The sequence below is a fragment of the Solenopsis invicta genome, chromosome 1, assembly GCF_016802725.1.
Source record: "Solenopsis invicta isolate M01_SB chromosome 1, UNIL_Sinv_3.0, whole genome shotgun sequence".
Taxonomy (NCBI): Eukaryota; Metazoa; Arthropoda; class Insecta; order Hymenoptera; family Formicidae; genus Solenopsis; species Solenopsis invicta.
In genome coordinates, this window is record NC_052664.1 from 6,959,875 (window position 1) to 6,984,760 (window position 24,886).

The 24,886-nt window shown below is 40.4% G+C and overlaps 3 protein-coding genes and 1 long non-coding RNA gene across 9 annotated transcripts in view; 3 read left to right on the plus strand and 1 right to left on the minus strand.

Moving 5' to 3' along the window:
* The first annotated feature begins 1,511 nt into the window (after nt 1-1,511).
* On the plus strand, nt 1,512-2,315 carry LOC113005680. Its single transcript, XM_026141509.2, has one exon. It carries the CDS (start codon nt 1,512-1,514, stop codon nt 2,313-2,315), a length of 804 nt encoding a protein of 267 aa, XP_025997294.2.
* A 39-nt stretch (nt 2,316-2,354) lies between these two features.
* Nucleotides 2,355-4,427, plus strand: LOC113005679. The gene has a single exon (XM_026141508.2). It carries the CDS (start codon nt 2,355-2,357, stop codon nt 4,425-4,427), a length of 2,073 nt encoding a protein of 690 aa, XP_025997293.2.
* A 63-nt stretch (nt 4,428-4,490) lies between these two features.
* LOC105206773 lies at nt 4,491-5,186 on the plus strand. Its single transcript, XM_026134780.2, has one exon. The coding sequence runs from the start codon at nt 4,491-4,493 to the stop codon at nt 5,184-5,186; it is 696 nt and encodes a 231-aa protein (XP_025990565.2).
* Nucleotides 5,187-14,522: 9,336 nt separating this feature from the next.
* LOC120357096 overlaps nt 14,523-24,886 on the minus strand; it is a 50,211-nt gene continuing 39,847 nt past the window's right edge. For 2 of the 6 annotated variants that reach the window (XR_005574307.1, XR_005574302.1), the window contains 2 exons: nt 15,073-15,376; nt 14,524-14,959 (listed from right to left, as the gene is read on the minus strand). This is a non-coding gene — a long non-coding RNA (uncharacterized LOC120357096). Of the gene's footprint in view, nt 14,960-14,999; nt 15,377-24,886 lie in introns of those variants that run through there. The other 4 variants (XR_005574306.1, XR_005574305.1, XR_005574311.1 and 1 more) reach the window with 4 other exon arrangements.

The following is a 24,886-nucleotide window of genomic DNA, read 5'->3' on the forward strand; positions in this document are numbered from 1 at the left end:
CTCTTTCCAATTTCAAACAACTGGGAAGGAATAACTACACTCCCGCGAAGATTCGATCTAGAATCAACGCGCTCAAGGACGCCTGGGGCCAGTGCGTAAACGCCCATGCAGCCCTGATGCATATCACTCCTGAGGATCAGAAGAAGGGTATCGAGTACTTTGCACTGCAGCAGTTCGACGAACACGAGGAGCTTTTCCGGACGGCCCTCGACTACATGACGGAGTGCCTGGAGGAATTAGAGCCCGTGTCGCCCGCAGCTTCCTTGGCAAGTCCTACGTTTCGATACGCGGATCCCGCGTCCTCCTCCGTGTCTCACTTACCGCCGATAAAAATTCCACCATTCTCGGGCAAACCCGAAGATTGGGAGAGTTTTCGCGATCGTTTTTCTTCGCTGATAATTCAAAACAAGGAATTAACCGCGTTTTCCCGCATGCACTTTCTAACGTCAAGTCTAACGGGTAGCGCTCTCGACGCGATTAAAACTGTACCAGTCACCGCCGACAACTTTGACATCGCGTGGAAGATTCTGATGTCGCGTTACGACAATAAGCGTCGCCTCGTCGACGTTCACATTGCCGCGCTGCTCAATCTGCCTTCAGTCAATCGGGAGTCGGCGGCTGAATTAAACGACCTTCGCGATAAGGCGAATCGCGCTATCGCTTCGCTAAAAAAGCTGGACAGATCCTCCGAAGAGATTCTGAGCGACATCCTAGTTCACACAGTCTCGCGAAGGCTCGATAGCTCTACGCGAAAAGCGTGGAAACTAAAGGGAAGCGAAGACGCGACCATTCCTACGTTCGAGGATCTTGACAAGTTCCTTGCAGCACGCGCTCGCGCGCTAGAAGAACTCAGTCCCTCAAGTTCGACCACCTCGACCAGCCGTGCGAAGGGATCACAAATGACGGCTTCAACTGCATCTACGATCTCATGCCCGCTTTGTAACGCTTCTCACTATGTAAATAAATGCGCTCAATTTTTGAACCGGAGTCCGAGTCAACGAGTGGAGGTAGTCAAACAGGCAAAGCGCTGTCTAAACTGTCTCAGTACGAAGCACGCCACTCAATCTTGCCCGAGCAAGTATTCATGTCGGACATGTCAAAAACGACATCACACTCTCCTTCACGTTGACCCGGGTTCCGTGTCTGCGGTCACCGCCGTCGCTCCAAACGCGTCGACGCTCTCCGAAACGACGGAAGTCTCAACTGCAATTTCGATGTCCGCGGCTTGCGATTTCCAATCTCGACCGCCGGTGTTTCTTGCCACCGCACAAATTCTTGTAACTTCCCCCCTCGGTTGAACGCGCACCGTTCGCGCTCTCCTCGACCCCGGATCGGAACTTACGCTCATTTCAGAACGTTTAAGTCGGGAATTGAAATTGCGGCGCCTTCGTCTACCTGTCTCGATTTCCGGGGTCGGATGCGTGGATGCCGGATCGTGTAGATACGCCGCTAAATTCGAAATCTCGTCGATACATTCGCCCGAGCCGGCTTTTTCAATCATTGCGACTATCATGCGCTCACTCACACCATATTCTCCGTCGCGCGCCGCGTCTCAAGGGTCGTGGAGTCATTTAGACGGCCTCTCGCTGGCCGACTCAGATCCAACAAGCGCCGCGCGGATTGAAGTTATCATCGGTGCCGATCTCTACGGTGAGATTCTCCTCGATGGCCGTCGGAAGGGAGAATTCGGTCAGCCTTACGCGCAGAACACCATCTTTGGATGGGTACTCTCCGGACCGACGTCCTCTTCGCCGTTCCTCTCGTCGGCATCCGTTCATTGTTGCTCGCAAGTAACGTGCTCACGCGGTGATTCGCCCACCCTTGACCAGGCATTGAGACGATTCTGGGAAGTGGAGGAGATTCCGCGGAAGGTGGTACTCACTCCGGACGAGTTACAGTGTGAGGAGCATTTTCTTAAAACGCATTCGCGTTGCTCTGATGGGCGGTACATCGTCCGTCTACCATTCAAAAATGGTCCGCCGATCAAAATCGGATCATCTCGCGGCACCGCTGCTCGCTGTCTCAGCAGCTTACTTCGTCGATTTCAAAAATCGCCGGATCTTCAGAAGGAGTATTCGGAATTTTTACGCGAATATGAAGAGATGGGTCACATGCGGGAGTCGCCTCCGCTCTCCGAATCGTCTCAATGCGTATTCATTCCTCATCATCCTGTCATCCGCGACGGAAGTAGCACTACGCGTCTCAGGGTAGTATTTAATGCATCGAGCATTACCTCCAACGCGACCTCACTAAATGACCATATGTTGGCTGGACCGAAGCTTCAGAGCGAGTTAACCGCGGTTATTTTGCGTTGACGTCAATTCAGATACGTTTATTCAGCGGACATCGCAAAAATGTATCGACAAATTCTTGTCGATCCGCGGGACGTGAATTATCAACGCATTCTTTGGTGCAAAAACGACTCTAGTTGCCCTCGCGAATATAAATTGCTCACGGTCACATACGGAACCGCGGCCGCTCCGTTCCTGGCGCTTCGAGTACTGCGCCAACTTCTCTACGATGAAGGACCGGCATTTCCTCTCGCCATGTCAATCCTTCAGGATAACATATACGTCGATGACGTGCTCTTTGGCGCCGATGACATTCCGCTCCTGCGTCAGACGCGCGATCAGACGTGCGCGGTGTTGGGCCGGGGCGGGTTTCGGTTGCGAAAATGGTCAAGCAACTCCTCTCGGCTGCTCGACGACATTCCTGAAGAGAATCACGGTCTCGCCTGTAGCAAAACTCTGCAGGAGGACGAGCAGCTGAAAATTCTGGGAATTAGCTGGAGTCCGTCGCAGGACGCGTTTCAATTCCGCGTGTCCGTTCCATCCTCGATTCCTCGTACGAAGAGGTCGATTCTCTCGGTCATTGCGCGTCTTTTCGATCCCCTCGGCTGGAGCGCCCCAGTAACAATCCGCGCCAAAATCTTTCTTCAGAAGCTGTGGCAAATCCGCGTCGACTGGGATGAGGATATTAATGCTAGTCTAAGCGATGAGTGGTTGTCGATCGAGAACTCTCTCAAGGCCATCGATGGCCTCCTCATTGATCGGTGGATACGGAAGGGTGCGGACACCGTCATGTGCGAAGTACACGGATTTTCAGACGCGTCTCAGAAAGCCTACGCGGCCGCCGTATACATTCGCTTAGCCTCGTTATCGGGCGAACGGTCGTCGATGCTGTTTCTCAGCAAATCGAAAGTTGCGCCAATAAAACCGTGGAGCGTACCACGACTGGAACTGGCTGCGGCCGTGTTACTCTCGCGCCTTGTGGAATTTACACTAGAGTCACTGCGGTTTCCCGCCACGACTCCGTGTTACTGTTGGACGGATTCCACAGTGGTTCTCGCCTGGGTGACTCAACACCCGTCGCGGTGGAGGACGTTTGTCTCAAATCGTGTCGCCGATATTCAAACCCGCCTCCCTAATGCCGCTTGGCGGCACGTCTCCACTGATGACAATCCCGCTGATTGCGCGTCTCGCGGCATTCTCGGGAGTCAGCTCGCGTCACACGATCTCTGGTGGAGTGGTCCGTCGTGGTTGCGTCTCGCCAGCTCTGACTGGCCATCGCCGATCGCCCCCATTCCTGCCGGAGAGCTACCCGAACAAAGATCTGAGAAAACCGTGAACCTGGTCGAGCAGCTGGAGCCGTGGGATCTTGCTTCGCGATATTCGTTATGGCCGAAACTGCTCCGGGTCACGGCATACATCCTGCGGTTTGTGTCTCGGGTACGTGATCGCTCCTTGCCGCGCGAGATTCAGCGGGACGGGTCTCTCTCTCTCTCCGCTGGCGAGATCCGGTACGCTCGAGTCTTTTGGCTGAAATATATTCAGAGAGATTCATTTCCACTCGACCGGCATGCTCTTCGGTCAGGAAAACCTCTCGCCTCGAAAAGCAGTCTCAATCTGCTCACTCCGTTCCTCGACGAAGAGGAACTAATTCGCGTTGGCGGGCGGCTCGCTCATGCCCCGCTCCCGTTCACCACCAAACATCCTATTGTGCTAACATTTCACCCGTTGGTTGAGTTGATCGTGCAGAACGCTCATTTGCGATCACTCCATGCTGGCACTCAACTGACTCTCAATGTGCTGCGGCAGGAATTCTGGCTGCTTCGTGGACGCAGTGTCGTCAGAGCCGCGATTCATAAGTGCGTTGTATGCGCACGCGAACGCGCCGCGATTCCGACACAACTCATGGGAAATCTCCCTCAAGTGCGAGTGTCGCCGCCTTCGCGCGCCTTCCTGAGTTGCGGCCTGGACTATGCTGGACCCATTCTCATCCGATCTATGTCCGGTCGTGGAATCGCGTCGCGAAAGGCATACATTGTCATATTCATCTGCATGGCCACTCGTGCCGCCCATCTGGAGATTGTAGACGGGTACGCCACTCCTGCGTTTCTAGCGGCATATGCCAGGTTCGTTGCTTGACGGGGTCTTCCTAAGTCCATCTACTTGGACAACGGAACCACGTTCGTCGGCGCCGACCGAGAAATGACGATCGCCTTTCGCGCAGCGCTGCGCAACTCGGATTTTCTAAATCAAATCGCCACCGACAACACCAGCTGGCACTTCATACCTCCGTCCGCGCCTCACTTCGGCGGTCTCTGGGAGGCGGGGGTGCGAAGTGTCAAGCATCATCTCCGTCGCACGATACGAGCTCATACGCTAACATACGAGGAGATGTCCACTCTCCTCTGTGGCATCGAAGCATGCCTCAACTCAAGGCCGCTAGCGCCGCTCTCTGACGCGCTCGACGATTATGAACCGTTAACGCCGGGACATTTTTTGATCGGCGGTGCATTAACCGCTCGCCCTGAACCGTCTACGCTCAATCTTAAAGAAAGTCGCCTCACGCGATGGCAGCTCGTTCGCCAGATGACGGAACAATTTTGGAAAATCTGGCAGAGTGATTATGTTAATACTCTCCAGCAGAGAACTAAGTGGAGACGCCGACTTCAAACCGATGTTCGCGTTGGGCAGCTAGTCTTGCTTAGAAACTCGCTTCTTCCGCCGTGCAAATGGGAATTGGGCCGTATAATAATGTGTCATCCTGGCTCCGACGGGCTCTCGCGAGTCGTCACCGTAAAAACAGCTACGTCGGAATACAAGCGTCCGCTGAATAAACTTTGTTTTCTGCCGATCGACATTGAGCAACAATCGAACACCGACGGCGAGCCTCCGAAATAGCGCACATATCGATCGCCTCGATCTATCCTTACTCGGAAGGCGCCGAGTTCATCTTTCGAAACGAATATTTCGAGGCGGGTGGTATGTTCAGAACCAAATGTATTTAATCGCAAATTTTATCATACATATTGTAATTTAGCATATCGCATAAATTTTTAAAACTGTTTGATTGAAAATTATAATTCTGTTCCTAGCAATAATCATTAAAGCAATCTTGCCACTGATACTCGTAAATATCTGTGAAATTGTTCTCATCTCTATTTGTCTCCCGTCACGGTCAAATCCGAGGATGATGTTATTCTTTTCACGAGCATCTCTGCCCGTTAATTTGCTCATCTCCGAAGCAAACAAGTTTCGCGCCAAGGCGCGCGCGAAGGAGAGTCAACGAACATCGATATTTTCAAAACACCGAATTGAACGGTACGCGCTCGTTCGTTCAAATCGGTAACTCCCATCCGAAGGGCCGCTTGGCCAATAATCTCCATTCCGGGAACAATTCGCTCCTCCCGACTCTCCTTCGCGGAGCACCGTTTTTCCGGGGTTCGTGCTATCGTTCGAGAGCCCGACGCCTCAGAAGCGAGAGAAACGCGAGCGATTCCAATTCTCGTTTGCAAGAGTGACCGCGCGAACGGAATCAGACCTTTCTCTATCGATACCGAACATTGTAGTGCTCTCGATCCGAGTTATCAGTGCAAGTAGAAACTTTGTGACAAGTGATAATAAACATTTTGTGAGAACCGACAAACTGTACATTTAGTGCATCCTTGATCACCTCCTGTCGTCCGTTCCTGCACTCGAGCGCCACACTTCTCGGTTCTCTCCTGTTCGTGTATGTCGTCGTCGCTCTCTCGCGCTCGCTCTTTCCTCGTCGTTCGCGGTATTGCGGTCTTTCGCGCTCTCAATGCTCGCTAGCAGTATCGCGCGAATTCAAATTCACAGCTCCCGCGTTCTCTCTCTGAGAAAAACCGGCTTCCAGTGCTCGTTCGTCAAATTTTAAATCACCGAAACCGAGTTCACTGAACACTAGGAGTTGGTAACAGATTACTTTAACTTTAGGGCTCAGATATCTTTAATAAAATAATCTTTTGAGACGCCCGAAAGTGCTATTTGCTTTCTTGTGTTGCGTGTCCATATGCTTTTTATAGTGTAGTCTCTCATCGAGAATTATTCCTAGGTATTTAACTAAGCTCTTATGTTTAACAGTTTCTTTGGTGTTATTTTTTGGGGCGCTCTCAATATTGAACGTTTTGTAGTTTCTTTTAATATTTTTGTTCGCGTGCAATAATGATGTTCTGAACAGTATCGTTTCACACTTATCAACATTTATTTTTAATTTCCAAGTTTCATAATAGTTTTCTAATTTATGAAACATTTTTTGCAGTTCAGATTGAGCTTGTAAAGTCTACCTATCCGCCACATATATGATGAGATCGTCTGCAAAGGCGATTGTTTTAGGATTTCCAGGTTGGTTCAAGTCAAATAATTTAAGCATTTCGCTTATATAACTATTGAATAACACGGGCGAATTAACCGTGCCTTGTTGTAGGCCGTTATTAATTTTATAGATAGTTTTAGAGAGGACATCCCCACTTGACATTACTAGCGATCTTCCTGAGATTATACTCCATATTAGTTTCGTTAGATGGTTTGGAAATTTTTTCTGTATTATTTTATATAAGAGACTGTCCAACCAAATAGAATCAAACGCTTTCTCTAAATCTATTAAACACGCTCTTACACATTATTTATTGTTAAGTGTCCAATTTATGTTCGAAGTCAATTTATTAATCGCGTAAATCGTAGAGTGTTTGTGTTGAAATTCAAATTGACATTCTGGTATGATATTATTTTCTTTGCAAAATAGTGTAATCTGGTCATTGATAATCGTCTCGTATATTTTACTAATATTAGGTAGAAGATTTATTGGTCTATAGCTAGCCGGCAATGTTTTATCTTTGTTTTTTTTTAAATAGCTACGACTTTAGCTACTTTCCATTTATCTGGAAATAGTGTACAGTTTAAGAGATTATTAAAAATAATTGTGTAGTTATATATTAGATTTTGGGAGATGTGTTTTAGAATTATTACAAATATGTTATGGACCGATAGTGTAACAACACAATGATAGTAAGAAAACCTTCTTCGGTTGTAGCTAGGTCTTAGTGCTTATATTTATTTATGTGATTTTATATAATTTTCCGAATTCAACCAGAATGTGCGCCGAATTAATTTTCGGTCATAACAGAGCATGTTGAATAAGAATTAGTAATATCACTATTTATATTAAATTAATTAATTTAATATAATAATTGATACTGATTTGGATCTATGTATATACTCATTCCCCCCTAAAAAAACTGTAAGAAATTTATTGCAAAAAACATTCCACCAGGGTTCAAACCTTTTTTTTTTTTTTTTTGTTCACGAAGAGGAAATGCGTTACCGCATACTCCAGGCCTCGGGGGAGGCCTGGTGGTTATGTGAGGCTCTCCCCCGCCGGCAACATGCCGGCGAGGTCCTACCCACTAAAACTTCTCCGGGTGTCCTGCCTTGGTCCATGACTGGGAGGCTCCGGGAACGCGTGCAGCATGTTTCCAGAGCCTCCCGGACCCAGTCGGCCAGTTGGCGGCCGACTCATCTCGCCAGAGGCGCCTTAGCGATATGCGCCCCTGGCAGGGCTTAAGGGCTTAGCCTGCCCTAGGTCGGGGAAGAGGGACACCGTCCCTCCCCCGCGTCTTCCCCTGTTGTTGTTGGGGGTACAGGCCCGCGAGTCCGGCGCCCGCCGGATGGTTCTCGGGCCTCTTCACGCCGCGATGACGGCGGCGCGGCCCTACTTTCTGCCCTGAGGGGGAGAGAGAAGACCCTTCCCTCTCCTAGCACCCCGGCGAGGCAGCGGGGAGAGCGGCTCCGCGTTATGCCGCAGGGTCCCCCCGGATCATTAGGTCGGATTTACCTCGCCGGGCTCACCAGTGTGAGGAGCCCTCCTCCCGCGGCTGCGTGTCCCAAAAGCGGGGCCGGCAGCCGCAAGGGAGGAGGTGTTCCAGCGTGTGCTGCGCGGAGTCCCGGTCCGCCTCGCAGTGGTGGCACTGCGTCGTCGGCTCCTTGCGTACCAGAGTTCGAACCTGGCATCTCCGGAATCTCCGGTCCCGGTGTCTTACCACCTCGACCAGTGGGGCACAGTGATATTTCTCGCAATATTGGTATATGAGTGACAACGCATTCTAGGCGCGTGATTCAAATTACAAATATGTTATTGGACCGATAATGTAACAACACAGTAATAGTAAGAAAGCTTTCTTCGGTCTTAGCTAGGTCTTAGTGCTTATATTTATTTATGTGATTTTATATACTTCTCCGAATTAAGATATACTTTTTATACTACTTAAAATAGATTTAAGATATACTTTTATACTACTATTTATATACTTCTCCGAGTAAAGTAATTTGAATATTCATTCTCCGTATTAGGGTCGTCAGCTGTGTTTTTATCACTGAACATATTGTTGTATTATTGTTCCTTTCTATTTCAGTTTTATTTAAAAATTTTTTTGTTTCTCTATTTATTTTTTCGTTGAGACGTGTTCTGTTGTTGTTCTGTTCTCTGTTATTAATACTGGGAAAGTATGTTCCCATCACATTTAGTTTGTCCTGCAATGATTCGGCGAGAACATTCCCGTTTTCGTCTTTTTCTGCTTGATCTACATTTATTTCCGTACTATTTACAATAGGCAAATTTGATGGTATTTTCAGGGTGTCAATTTGTGCTAATTCTTTCTTTCTAAATATACTATTTAATTGCGGGAACATGCTTGCCGAATTTTTTGTCGATATTTTTGTGATTTTGTTTTTCCAGTATTCGTTAATGGATTTTGAAAATTCTATTTTTAATTTGTCCCTGATGTCATTTAATTTTGCTTTTAGGTCTTCCATTTTTCTCATGTTTATTTTTAGCCAATTTCTGTGTGTGTGGTGTATTTAGGTTAATATTTTGTTAGTCGATTTTGTAGTTTTTTTTATTTTGTCATTTATATACGCGTTTACCGAGTTTTTTTTATTGCAGGCACGTTTTTTTCTATTGTTTTTATTGATTTTATTATCTATAGATATTATCTATAGATATTCATCTATTTCCGGTATAGTCAGGTTTTTGTCATTGGGGATTTTAAAAATGATCTCTTTTTCTAGAGCTTTGCTAAACTTTTTCCAGTTCACTTTCTTCAGATTATGCTTGTGTTTTCTATTTTCTGGTGCGAGCTCTAAACTATTTTCCTCGTACAGGGATACATGGAATCTGACTGCGTTGTGATCACTGTCGTAGGGTATGTTGTCCAGACTTTGGTCATCGTTTATGAACAGTGATTCTATTGTCAGCTAATACTATATCTAGAAAGGAGTTACCGTGTGGGTATGACGGGTATTTGGTGCTGAGCAGTCTTGTTTTATATGTTATGTTGTTATTTTCTAGCCAGATTTTAAGTGATACTCCTTGGGGGTTATTATTTAAATTTTTCCAGTCAGTGTGTTTTGCATTTAAGTCCTCGACTATTAAGTAGTAATTTTCCAGTCTATCCAATTTAAGAAACAAATTATTAATACTTGGTATGAGCTCTTTTTGTCTCCCGCATCTGACGTATGCGGCAATTATGTATAATTTTTCATTTGTCCTTGTATGTATTTTTATTATAGTGTGTTCTAAAATTTTGTCTTTATTTATTTTAACCGTGTTTACTTCTTCATACTTTATGTTTTTTTTTATTATTATAGCGGTGTCTCCGCCTATTTGTTTATCGTTTCGGTCATTTCGTATTATATTATAATTTTCAAAATTTATTACATGATTTTTATTTAGTTTTGTTTCGTTTAGCAATATTATATCAGGGTTTTGTTGTTTTATTAAATTCATAAGGGATGCTCTTGTTTGGTTTTTTATTATTGAATTAACATTTATAGATATTATTTTGAGTTCCTTTAAGATTTTTCTATTTGTGTTTGTTTGACTATATTTCGACCTATTGTTCATGTTGTTCTTGATTGTACATAAATCTTTCTAGTAAGTCAGCTATTGTGTTTATTCGCAGAGAGTTATTTTCCACTATTTTTTCTAGTCTAGTCATATTGTTTCTAATGTCTATTATCGCGTTGTGTAGTGTATTATCCCTAGTGTTATTTATTGTATTTTGTTTTTTTTGGGGGATTGTTTGGTCCTCAATATTTTTATAATTTGTTGTTCTATTGTTTGTGTTTGTTGTATTTCTTAACGCGTCTAACAATAAGTATTTGAGTCTCGGTTTAATTAATGCACTATTTATACTTGGATTTATAGTTTTTCTTTTGTCCCTTTTTTTATTATTTAAGTTCGATTCTGTTGTAGTGTTTTTTTATTTTCAATTATTTTAGGGCAACCTCTGTATGACGCCGGGTGTCCATAGTTACTGCAGTTAACATAATACATTTTTCTCTCTTGATTTGTATACGTGGCCGACAGCTACACTTTCCTAGTTCGTGATCCTTATTACATTTAACGCATCTGTAAGGTAAATTACAATTAACGGCAGTATGGCCTAGACGCTGGCATTTTTTACATTGGATTGAATCCCTACGCATCAATTTTTCTCACTGGATCTGTTGGTGGAAGAGATATTTTATTTTCTTTAGATTATTTATTATATTATTTGGTGACAGTTGTATTATGTATATAGGTAGTAATCTTTGTTTCTGATTTAATTTGTTAGTTGTGAATCTCACAACTTTTGTGAATTTTACGTTTGTGATGCTTAGGGATTTTAATTCCTCTAAGATTTCTTTTTCTTCGTATGAACTATCTAAACCTTTTAAAAGTACGGTTACAGTTTTATCTGTATCTATCTTAGCAGTATATGTATAAAATTTAGAATTGCAATTCTTTAGTAATTTTTTAGTTAGATTAAAATTCTCTATTGTATCTACTTGTAATATATGTTTTACGTTATTAATCCTTTTGATAAAAAAATCTTTCATATTTTTTAAATTTGTACTTAGCAGTCTCGTTGTATCCTTAAGGTCTTGATATAATATACTGATTGGTGGTGGTCTGTCCTTTCTTCTTGCTCTCTGGGGTGATGCGTGTGAGGTGTTTTCTGGGTGGGTGGTTTTCCCTCTGTTCGCCTATTGTAACCTCCTTGTTTGTACATTTTGGTGTCTTCCTGTTGTTGCCTGTGCTTTGTTGATTTTTCCTTTTTAAATATTCTTGGAAGTCCAATGGTTCCTTGTTGTCCTGGCTATCCATTTGATCTTCGCTGGTCATGGTGTTTGAGTCATCATCATTTAGTGCCTCAAATCTGTTTTGCGTTGGTATGTTGGCCGCAGGTATCTGTTTTCTTTGGTATTCCTCTAGCAAATTTTGCAGTCTACGCATTTCTGCTTTCAGTAGTTCATTTTCAGCTGATAAATTTTCTGGGTTTAGTGTTCCAGGGCTCGTAACCTTTTGTCCCGACACTGAGGGTACAGGCAGCTCGTTATTAAACGGTCAATAACGAGCTGCCTGTACCCTCAATTTTTGTACCTTGCCATATTGAGGTTAGGGGGCAGGTTTATTTTATATTGCTTGGCTCCCCTATTAATGACATAATCTATTTTTCTCTTTGATATTGCTTTGCTGAGTAAGCTATGCAAATCGCTTTGGTCATTTTCTGCATTTACTTGAGCGCGTTGTGTGTCAGCGGTCTTTGAGGTTATCTCTCTTGTATTCTTGTCGCCTTCTTCTATAATTTGGTTCCAGTCGGCTTCTTCTTTATCAGATTTTATCTTTATCATCTCTGCGATGATTGACTTGTCTTTTATGACATTTTTCGTCAATTTCCCCACTATTTTCTTAATAAGAGAGTCACCGGCTTGCGTGCCATATGACCACTCGACGAGAACGACAACGAGAACTCTGTTACCAGTCTGCTGTCAGATTGTGTTGTGCAAGTTATGCTTGATTTCTGCGGCCAATCTGATAGCAGTCCTGTCAACACTATTTACTCGATTTCTGCTGAAATTAAATGCTAATAGATTCTGTCCCATTTCTGACAGCAATTTGATGACACTGCAGAGAGTGCAGAGTCTGTGTGAAGTCTGTTGCCTTTCTAGCAACAGAAATTGATAGCAGCCTCTCCAAATAACCTGTTCACGTTTGGCAGAAGGGGTATATAAAAATGAATATGACGTATTATTCGAAAAATATTGAGTGACACACTAAATCCGTTTGATATCCCTGAAAAAAGATTTCAAGAAATATACAGGTATAGTTATAGTATTATTATCTTATTAAATATTTGCAAGTTATTATATATAGTTTTTTATATTATATTAATGTAAATATATTGGAAATACAATGAACCAATAATTTACTTATGTTGTAACGCTGGTACTTTTTGGTGCGGGATGATCGGGATACTTTTCGATGCGGCGGGATAACGTAATCGGTTGCTCGGATGTACTCGCCGGATGCCAGGGTTTTCGGTAATAATAAGAACTCCGTGTTTTGTGTACAAAAATACAAACGTAAAAATATATTTGTCATGTGTAGTTTGAATACATAAATAGTTATAATCCACCGGAGTGCTCGGTTAAACAATAATTAGACCCGCGCAAAGCAAATGAACGACGATTGGACGGGCCGGACAAAATATATAATTCACTACTCCAATTAATATTTACACAACAGAACGGATTCGGATAACTAAAGAAACTAAACAGACGGACTCGTTTTATCCGCTATGTGTTCGGAGTTAATGGTCGGAGTTGCTCAATTAGACAACGGTCGGGCCCGAACAAAATATAATTTACTACGCAAAGTAATATTGAGACAAGAAACGGGTTTGGATACTAAGAAAAACTAAACGGACGAATTCGTATTATGTTATTATTCATACGTGCTCGAAGTACCGATAGAAGTTTTCGCGGAGCGGCGGACTCCAGGAGCGGTTTAGACGGAACGTGATTGGCCGTCTGCCGGCCAGTTGCGATCTCGGGATCGGCGATGTGCTGCGCGGCGGGCGGTTTCCGGCTACGCGGTGTAGCCGGCGGCGGAAACCTGCGCGGTCACTTCCCGCGGGAGTGGACGTCCCGTGGGGTACGGTATTTCGGAGTCGATGGGTCGGTCTCGGGAATGTCCGGGAACGGACGGACGGTTTGGATTGGCTGAGCATACCCGGCCGCGGGAACGACGAGAATGCCCGTCATACGGTGGCGGAAGCTGGGATACTCTTTCTCAAGGAGGTGCTGGAGTTGCCCAAGCTAGGAAACGCCGAGTATGTCCGGTGCTGGAAAGGATCTGGTGAGATCGGATGGTCGGTGTGATTTCCCTTCGGTTTCCCACTGCCGGCTTATATACAGTGCCGCGCGGACGCAGCAATCAGCGCGCGCGGCCGGGCCAGCCGGAGTGGGAGCGCTTACCGAAAGCGGCGCGTGGTGCGCCGCCGCCGTTCGCGTATAGTAGCACATGGTTGCGGTACGATTTGCCGAGCACACGCACATGCTCAGCTTATTCGCGTCGGTCGGCTGTTCGGACCGGTGCGGCGGTACGGTGGAGGGGCGTAACGTTACAATATTATGTATTATTAGCATGTTTATTTAATTATTTAATTATTTACAGATTATCTAAGGAAGCGGTAATGCATTTATGCATAAATTTAATGCCACATATGCCTCAAGGAAAAAAGTTGATACTAATTGGAGTTAAAAGTAATATTATCCTGTAAGATATATAAACAATAAGATAAACAAAGAGAAAGTTATCTAGATATATAGAAGTATACAAAACTCACATCTAAACGATAGCAATAAGTTAACAATAACAATAGCAGTAAGTTAATTTTTAAAATATTTTGTAAATGTGCAAGATTAACATTAATAATAATTTTATTAAAATTAAAAATATAAAGAACTTTAAATATTTCATGTTGTACACAGATTTTGCGACCTTAAGTTTTTTTTCTTCTGGTTCGTACCAATGTCATATTAGCCAAGATTTGTATCTTGTATGTGTCAACCATCACTCTCGGAAGCAATTCACAGTGTTGCAGAAACACTTAATCATGTTATGCAACATTGGATTAAATTTTCAACAAGGCATTTTGATGTTGAACTTGTAAAACAATAGTATGAGTAATTGTGCACTATAGGGAAGCCAGCTCCATTCATGTTGACTTTGACATATGTTATAGAGGCAAGGATATTGAACAACTTTTTTTTATAAATTAATTGGCGCTCTCGACTTTTCGAGATATACTTACAGAAAGAAAAAACAGTTTTTCTTAATTATTTCAGAAAATATTTATTTTACAAAAAAAATTTGTTAAACAAAAAATGAAGCTCGTGATAAGCTCTGTAAAAAAGATTATGTACATATTTTACCTAACTTCAATACTGTAATTGTTAGAGTAGAAAAACTGTTTTAAAATAACTTTTTTTAATATTTTGAGTAGTTTTGCGTGAAATGTAGATGCTTAGGCAATATCGACTGGGTATAATTATAATGAAAATAGGTACATTCAGAAGCACCGTTTTTCACTGAGCGGCTAAACAGCAATTCTCGATCGCGCTTTTGAATGTACCCAATATAATTATTATATCACTCATTTTGCAAAGATTTTAACGCCTCCATTACACTTCTTATTTGTCGTAATTCAGTTAATGCAGATCGTTGCATTTACAAACATTGCCTTTGAATACGTACTTCTTCCTTTTCAATTGTAGTTTTTCTTTCTGAATATCAATCATTTCAGCCGACATTGATGTTTTTTCTGATCCTAAGATATAAAATTTGAAAGAAATTAAATTGTAGTCATATATGTATACTATTTTATTTATGTAAGTGTAATCATTTATTCTGTTATAAACCTTTATAATTATTTAAAATTACATTGCTTGTTGCAGTCTTTTACACGGTGGTAAATAATCATTTTCATAAGATTGCGGATCTTGTGTCTGTATATTATCTAGAGAAAGCATTTTTTCTTGACTGGAACTTGCGTGTTCGTATAAATTTAGCCCTCCTTGTGGAATATTTTCTAAACCTGCTGCTCTTCAGGTGTTAAGAAAGTCAGAAATTCTTCTTCCAGCAATGAAAAATCAATTTTTATCGGAGTTCCTCCATCTGTTCCAAATTGATAACTTCTTTGTTTTGTTTCTTCATTTAGTACATACGTTTTTCAATCTTTCTACGTCTACAAATATAAACATATATGTAAATAAAAATACAAATGCAAATATTTACAAATATAGAACTTTTCAAAATTCATTCATGTTTCACAGAAAAGTATTTTTTATTTATTATTTATTAAACAATTTTTATTTAATATACAATGAAATATCTTAAACATTAATATTTTTCTAAAATTGAAGTATGTAAATTTATTATTATTCAACTTATTTAGATTGCAATATAAAAATAATTTTGTAGAATATAATTAAAAACTTATTTATCAAAAAAATATTATATATTAAAAAGAACACCGCACTAATTATATAGGAAATTGGATTTCGGTGAAATCTCGTAATTTTTTAATATGTTGTGGCTTATAACCTACTAAACAAAAAATGTAATGCACAAAGCTAAATAAAGGACAGTTTTTGAGCTGCAGCCAGTCAAACATGAAAAATTATGGTCTGCGCGAGTACTATATCCCTACTTTTGGCATAACCCAGGTCCAACGACATGGACGTGGTAGGGGGCTAGTCCCTTGGTGTGTGTGTGTGTGTGTGTGTGTGTGTGCGTGCGTGTGCGCGCGCGGCTCAATAAAAATAAAAATAATGATTTTAATTGATACACATTTAAAATAACTTATTTCATTGTACTCCACATCATTCATTTTCCTCAACATTCATATCCTGTTGTGATGGTCTCTCAGCAGCATCTAATATTTTATTTAATAATGTTGAAATAGGGTAACGAACGTTGGGTTGGTGTCGCGCGTATCCTAAATACCATAACACGCCGGCTGGGTGCGCACATGTACCCACAGTTCTTGCACCTGATCTACAGATGCAGTAATAAGCTAATATCACTTCCCTCTTATCATCTACGTCATTTTCATCTCTCATATTGTAAGCTATAAATATTTGATGTTTCGTTGCATTACGAAACCGTGAAAACACTCGCACCCTTATGAAGCCTGGTTCGTCAAATAGCGAATTCAATTGAAATTCTTCTTGTGCGTCACGCTGCATCTTATCTTGAATGTAAGATCTTGCTAGTCGAACCTGAAATATACCGACGGTCAAATCTCGTAAATACTCTATTGTCAGATATCACCCTTTAATTTTAATGGAAGGAGTTAATGCAGAATTAGCAAGAGAACTTCTGGATAAGTCGAGAGAAATTAATGTTGTGCAAGCGCGAGTTGAGGCAGAAAGGATGTGCTACAAAAATGCACGATGGGTACACCTGCATGAGGGACAGTTACGTGACTTTCCACGCCTGATAATAGAGTATTTACGAGATTTGACCGTCGGTATATTTCAGGTTCGACTAGCAAGATCTTACATTCAAGATAAGATGCAGCGTGACGCACAAGAAGAATTTCAATTGAATTCGCTATTTGACGAACCAGGCTTCATAAGGGTGCGAGTGTTTTCACGGTTTCGTAATGCAACGAAACATCAAATATTTATAGCTTACAATATGAGAGATGAAGACGACGTAAATGATGAGAGGGAAGTGATAGTAGCTTATTACTGCACCTGTAGATCAGGTGCAAGAACTGGGTACATGTGCGCACGTAGCCAGCGTGTTATGGTATTTAGGATACGCGCGACATCAACCCAACGTTTGTTACCCTTCTTCATCATTATTAAATAAAATATTAGATGCTGCTGAAAGACCACCATAACAGGATATGAATGTTGAGGAAAATGAGTGATGTGGAGTACAATGAAATAAGTTATTTTAAATGTGTATCAATTAAAATCATTATTTTTATTTTTATTGAGACGCACACACACACACACAGCAGAGAGGGTATGGAGTCATTAAATACTACGGGAGTAACGAACCGTGGGGTCCTTATCTCTGCTGACACACACACATACACACACACACACACACACCCACACACACACACCCACACCCACACCCACACCCACACCCACACCCACATACACGCACACGCACACGCACACGCACACGCACACGCACACGCACACGCACACGCACACGCACACGCACACGCACACGCACACGCACACGCACACGCACACATGGGACCAGCCCCCTACCACGTCCATGTCGGTCCTGGGTTATGCCAAGAGTAGGGATATAGTACTCGCGCAGACCATAATTTTTCATGTTTGACTGGCTGTAGCTCAAAAACTGTCCATTATTTAGCTTTGTGCCCATTACATTTTTTGTTCAGTAGGTTATAAGCCACAACATATTAAAAAATTACTCGATTTCACCGAAATCCAATTTCCTATATAATTAGTGCGGGGCCCTTTTAGTTCTGTCTGTAAATAATACAAACAAAAATTTATAACTGTTTTATAATCTTTTTAAAAAAAATATTAATATTAGTTATTGTATTTTATATTAATTAATAATATCAAAATACAAAATTATTTAATATATTTTAATATTAAATTTTTACTGTAAAGATTGCCTATACCTTAAACCATTTCTACTAGATTTCGTAGGATCTTTATTGGTCATATTTATAGTGTTTAACATGTCCTCTAATAAATCTTTCTAAAATGTTGAAATTGTATTTAAGATACTATAATATATCTCTGCAGTGTGTGTGTGTATGTGTGTGTGTGTGTGTGTGTGTGTGTGTGTGTGCGTGCGTGTGCGTGTGATATAAATAATATATTACACTCATGTAGTAAAGATAAACAAATTTTAATAGAATATAATAATAGTTGATGTCTATTAGTATTTGTATCATACTATACATTTTATCAACAAAAATCAAATTAAAATCTGTTATTTTTCTAACGCTATGAAAATGTTGAAATATCAAATTTTGCTAGCTTTTACTACAATATTTTATAAACATGTAATAACATTCATATAGAACTATTATATAATATATCTATCAGATTACAGTACAATAGATATATTCTATTATGTTCTTGGCAACCAAGGTTCCGTGGGTAAATGTTCTCTTTTTGTTGTGGTAGGCTGTGGGTGTAGACCTGACGTTTCGCATGTGCTCTCGAAAATGTGATAAAAATGCTTCACGTTCTGACGTAAAATCTTCGTTGAAAAAATATTCTGCTGGCAAACGTAAGGTAGTGTCATAGACCAATTCTGCTACTATCGCTTTTATGTCTTCTTTAACGCTGGTACGCAGTCCCAGTAGAACTATTAGTAATGCTTGCAACCAGTTTTTAGACTCTTGACAGCGGATTGCCGCTTTCAAGGAACGGTGCCAACGTTCAATGATTCTATTAGAAGCCGGGTAATATGTTGTAGTTCTTGTTCGTACACATCCCAAGAGGTTAGTCAGAGCTTTAAACAGTTGTGACTCGAACTATGTACCTTGATCAGTGGTAATAGTCTTAGGAGCGCCAAAACGTGCAATCCATGTGTTAACGAATGCTTCGGCTACTACTTGTGCGAATATATCCTGGATTGGAGGCTACCTCGGGCCATCTAGTAAACCTGTCGATCATTGTTACACAATAACGGTACCCTTGTATAACAGGGAGAGGTTTGATTATATCTAAATGTACGTGATCGAATCTTGTGTTTGGCACTGGAAATTGTTTGGGTACGAGTCGATTGTGTCTGTGGACCTTGTTTTTCTGACACTGTAAACAAGTTTTTACCCATTCGATAATCTTTGTTCATCGCTGGCCAAACAAATCGTTGTCCGATCATTTTGCAGGTGACTCATCCACTGGGATGTGCTAATCCGTGGGTAACGTTGAATATTTTTTGTCGTAGACTTTTTGGCACTTAAGGACGAACTTCTTTCAGAGAGACATCGCAATAAATCAGAGTTATCTACTCGAAGTTTCCTCAGTTGGAATGAATGCGTTCCGTTTTGCAGTAAGTCTTTGATTTTTTCGTCTGTGAGCTGTTCTTGTGCAAGTTTTTCAGTTGTAACGATGACTGGCGATTGCCTCGACGCGTGACAGTGCATCGGCGACTATATTGTCTTTACCTTTGACGTACGAGGTGTGTTCAAAAAGTATCGCGAATTTTGTGTTTTTTCAAAAATTATTTATTTATTCATGAATATCTATTTTGTCCCCTTCAAAGTAATTCCCATGAGATATTATACACTTGTGCCAACGGTTTTTCCAATCTTCGAAGCACTTCAAAAAATCATTTTTTTTTATCTTGTTCAGCTCCTCCTTCGATGCCGTCTTTATCTCGTCAAGCGTAGCGTAACGTCGTCCTTTCATGGGCCTCTTCAGTTTAGGGAACAAGAAAAAGTCACAGGGGGCCAGATCTGGGGAATACGGTGGCTGCGGCATCATTAGTGTGTTGTTTTTGGCCAAAAAGTCGCGCACAAGCAACGATGTGTGAGCAGGGGCGTTATCGTGGTGCAAAAGCCAATTTTTGTTCTTCCACAAATCCGGGCGTTTCTGGCGGATTGCTTCGCGCAAATTGCGCATAACTTGCAGGTAATATTCCTTATTGACCGTTCTACCCTGTGGCAAGAACTCATGATGCACCACGCCCCTGCAATCGAAGAAAACTGTCAGCAAAACTTTCACATTCGACCGAACTTGGCGCGCTTTTTTCGGTCTTGGTTCGTGCGGCAGCTTCCATTGAGATGATTGAGCTTTGGTTTCCACGTCATAACCATAAACCCACGATTCGTCACCAGTTATGACCCTCTGGAGCAAATTTGGGTCGTCGCGGACAGAGTCCAACATCTCATTAGCAATGTTCATGCGATGCTGTTTTTGGTCGCAATTGAGCAATTTTGGTACGAATTTCGCGGCGACCCGTCTCATGCCCAAATCATTGATAAAAATCGAATGGCACGAGCCAATCGATATGTTTAGGTCCTCAGCAACTTCTCTAACGGTGATTCGACGATTGGCCAATACCATTTTCTCCACTTCATTAATTTTTTCGTCTGTTGTTGAAGTGCTCGGGCGTCCGGCACGCTCTTCGTCGTTCACATCTTCTCGGCCTTCTGAGAACATTTTGTACCACCGATAAACGTTGTTTCGGTAGCTTCTCCGTATGCCACAGTCAACATTCGGAATGCATCCGCGCACTTAATTTCGTTTTTCGCACAAAATTTGATACAGGTTCTTTGATCCATTTTTTTGAATAGGTAAAAATCGAAGACGATCCAAAACACGTGCAAGCAAAGCAGCTGTCAACAATTAAGTGAACATTCAAAATGGCCGAGGTTGTCGGCATAAGTGAGAGACATGAGTACCAACATAACGCCACAAAAAGATCGAAATTCGAATATACGTAACCCGCGAAAATTCAAAATTCGCGATACTTTTTGAACACACCTCGTAGATGATTCCCGAGCTGAATTGACCAATTAGATCGAGTTGTCTTAACTGCCTGGGAGATGCTTTCGCAGATTACTGTAAAAAAACAGGTTAATGGTTTATGATCAGTTTTTATTATAAATTTGCAACCTTCTACCAAAGATTTGAAAAATTTGTAGCTACTGTATACAGGGTGTCCCGTAACGCTTCATAAATATTTCAGAGAGCAAAAGAAGATGATATTTTGAACTAAAAGTTCCTTTGCCAATTTCAGCTCAGATCATTATTTAGGGGAGGCCGGGGTAAAATGTTCCTGGGGTACGTTGTTACGGTGGTTATAATTTCAAAATAAAAAAAGATAGCGATATGTTCTAAGTCATGAAACAACAACCGATCACGCAAGTGCGGCAACTATCTTAATATTGCAAGTAGCGTTTAACTTAATTTACACTGCGGTCTGTGTAAAGACATGCTCGTAAATCAAATAAGTAAATATTTGTCCATCGTAATTTTTTGGTCTATTTCGCTTATTTAAGGTAGTTCCTATTATTTATTGTGTTTATATAGATGGATATACATTCAGAAATATGATACACTAATATTTATTCGTCCATTTTAATATGTAGGCAAAAAATTGTATCAAGATGTTACATGTGTCGAATGGGGCTAGTTGTTACCGTAATTTGGGGTACGTTGTTACCCTGGAAAAATTTGCCCTGTCGCATATGTACAGTTGTCTATATTGATTCTCATTTTGTTATTGGATACGAACATATAACAAAAGACAGAAAAAGTTTTAATGAAATATACAACATTTAATCTCAAAGAATTAAAGCAGAAGCAGAAATGAGATAATTTTATTAAAATAAAAAATTTTTAAACTACAAAACTTGACGCTGTTAGATATTTAAATATCTATCTAATAATCAAATGTTATAAAGTATAATAGTAACTTAAAAAATTATAATAACTTCCAATGTTACTTAAATGTTAAAGAAACTTAATCTGTAACTTCTAATTGTTTTTATAACGCATAATTTACAAGTGTTACATTTATTGCATTCATTCTATCAATTCTTTTCCTTACTTTTTTTATTCAGTAGCGCCATGTTTTTATAGTTAAAAAATTTTTTATTTTAATAAAATGTTCTTATTTCTGCTTTCTTTTTTAAGTTTTTAATATTTAACTTTTCATTGTTTTTTTAAAAGGTTGATTTTTTTTAATTTTATTATTATTTAAATTGGGTACGTAAAAAGATCACAAAGATTATCTTAATATTGTTTTTCTAAAAAGCTGATCATTTTTTTATTTTATTATTATTTAGATTTGATTTTTAAATTTATTATTTAGAAGGATCGTAAAAATCATTTCAAAATACTGATAACTCTCATAAATACAAATGTTTGTCACAAAAAAATGAGATAAAATATAGTTTTAAATGTGGTTTATAATTATTATAAACTCCATGATTGTTAACATAATTATAATTAAATATAAATATCAGTTGTTTAGCTTTAATGTACTTGATTGTCTTGTTACCTCATTAAATATTAATTATAAATATAATTCACGTCTTTTCATTTATTAAAAAATGTTTTTTTTTTTCTTTAAATGACTTTATATCTTTTGGTAACAAATTACCCCAGTGCAGCAACAACTAACCCCATGAAGGGGTAAAACGTTCCTTTCTGACTCTGACACTTATCAATAACTTTGTACAAAAATCAATGATAATATACTACAATTAACCTTATAATCCTAAAATACAATAAATTTGATGATAAATCAGTCAATAGTCAAAGGAACAATAAATTATTTTACTAGTCATTTTTGATATTTTCTTAAAATCGGAACTTTTATCCCCGGTCTCCCCTACCGAGTTATTAACAATTAAAGTTAATCAATCAGATTGCGCGCAGCCGAAGCGCCCAGAAGCGTAGCGTGCCGTGAGAATCCTCGCGCTTACTGTAAACATTCTTTCGATTAAAATGTCATTCTAATTTTTCATATTAATAAATCAATCAATCAATCAATAAATGGGTAGATAAATAATCAAATAAATAGGTAAATGAGTAAGAATAAATTACAATTAAAAATTTATCCATCTTTTGATTATTTTTGATTGTAATTTATTATTTATTTTTTTATTCGTTTAATACAATTATTTCATCCATTTGCTCATTCAGTTACTTAATGTTCATGGCTAACCTCGTAGCGATCGCTAATTTTTCCTATCGATGGGAAAAAATTAACTACGAGATGTTTGGCATGGGTATGTTGGAATTGAAGTAAGATAGGTAAGAGATGGAGGGAGAGAGGAGAGACGTAACAACTTGAGAATGTGCCCACGAGGCACAGGCAGGCCACGTCGACAACCCACATATGGATCAATGGGTCCACAGCGAGGGGCCCAATGACAAACATTCAGGGTGTTTCGCGTCCCTTGGTCCTGTTTTGAGGCAGCAAATTTTTTTGCTTTACCTCGGGATCGGACCTAGTGCTTGGCTTAATAGAGCGAGGGATGATGAGTCAGGTTGAGAAATTAATCAAGTTCCTTATAATCAATCATCGATTTATTTAAAAAAAAAAACAAAGATAAATATATATATATATATATATATGAGAAAAAAAAAGAAAGAATTTAATTCTATGTAAAAGTAATTTGTTACAGATTAGAGCTGTTAAGGAACACAATTTAATAAAAAGAACGAAAAAATCCGCAGACTCGTGATACAAAGCTCGAGGTTAACAATTACGATTATACACATTTATATATACATATATAATATTTTATACTAGTGTAACGAGTATGAGAATTATATATAACGATATATATATATAATTGTTTATGAATATGTATGTTTATAATTATGCATATACTCTTCTCTTTATACCTAATTGTAAAGACATGGAAGAAAAGGTAAATTTTTATTTCTTTCTTTGTTTCTTCCAGGCTTCTGATTGCTTATTTGTCCCCTATTAATTACCTAAACTACCGAGGTTACGCCTGCGGTGCTAAGTGTCATGTTATCTTTGGTAAAATATACGTTTATAGTTATCTTTGGCACAAAGGTTTACCTATTTCTCTCTTCCTCCTTGTGTATATACAATTTTTTTATGATTTCTTGTATTGATATGTGGAACACTACTTGATCGCGGTTAACAGCAAGGGAGAATCATTCATCTGGTCTAGACGGGTCTATGATACCTTTGTTGACCAATAGAGGGGTACCCCCATCCCATTTTCAGGCCCACGATGTCTGCGTATTCGAATGTATTGAGGCACTCCTGGCATTCTTTGATATCCCTATATCTCAGCATTACCTGCAGACAGCAGGTGCACTTGTCCTGGTTGTGGAGAAAATCCATGTGGGCCAGGAGGTGTGCTGAGACAGCCGTGTATTTTCTTTGTTGGTCGAATGTCATTGCCAGGTAGCAACCTTCACATATTTTTTTATAACTGATGAATTGTTGATATATCGGGCGTCCTCTCAATGTAATGACGCATCAGAGTTTTCCCATGAGTATGACAGTGCTCAGACAACGTGATGAAAATTTTTCTTCTTCTTCTCGTCCCTTTTTTCCCCAGCAAAAGTTGCGAATTGCAGACATCATTTGCGTATACGTGTGCTGTAATCGATCAAGTAGTGAATAGATGTATACATATAAAAGGAACAAAGGAAGATTTTCCCTCGTTTTACTTATGCTCAAATACAGGTGACGATCAGTTCAGTAATTTTTTGAGAGATTGTTTTTTTTTTCTAATGCAATCTTATTTTCCCTTAGTATTATACGTAACACTACGCTTGTGTAATCTTAAGTTTCCCTTGGGGGAACGGCTACAGGTATGCCGTGGCCGGCATTTAGGAGTGTTCTGTCGGCGTGGTCGAATCGTTCTAGACAATCTTGACAAGATTTGGCCATTCTAATCATTACCATTATTTCGTGACATATAGCGCAATGGGTTTGATGCACGGCGTTTACATGGATTAGATGGTGCCTAAATAGACGAGTATATCTGAGTTTCACGACGGGTGTCAGAACTACGTAGCATTTGCTGCAAATTTTTGAATAATCATCAAGTTGTTGAAATACTCTCAAATTTCCTAAGCTGGTAACACACCGGAGATCGCTCAGATATAGATAGTCTTCCCAGAACAACTCGGCCCAGTGGAGGCTGAAGGGATCCCGCATGTTACATGCTGTAATAGAAAATTCATCAATTGAGTTATATATTTAACTACTATTACACACACACATACATATA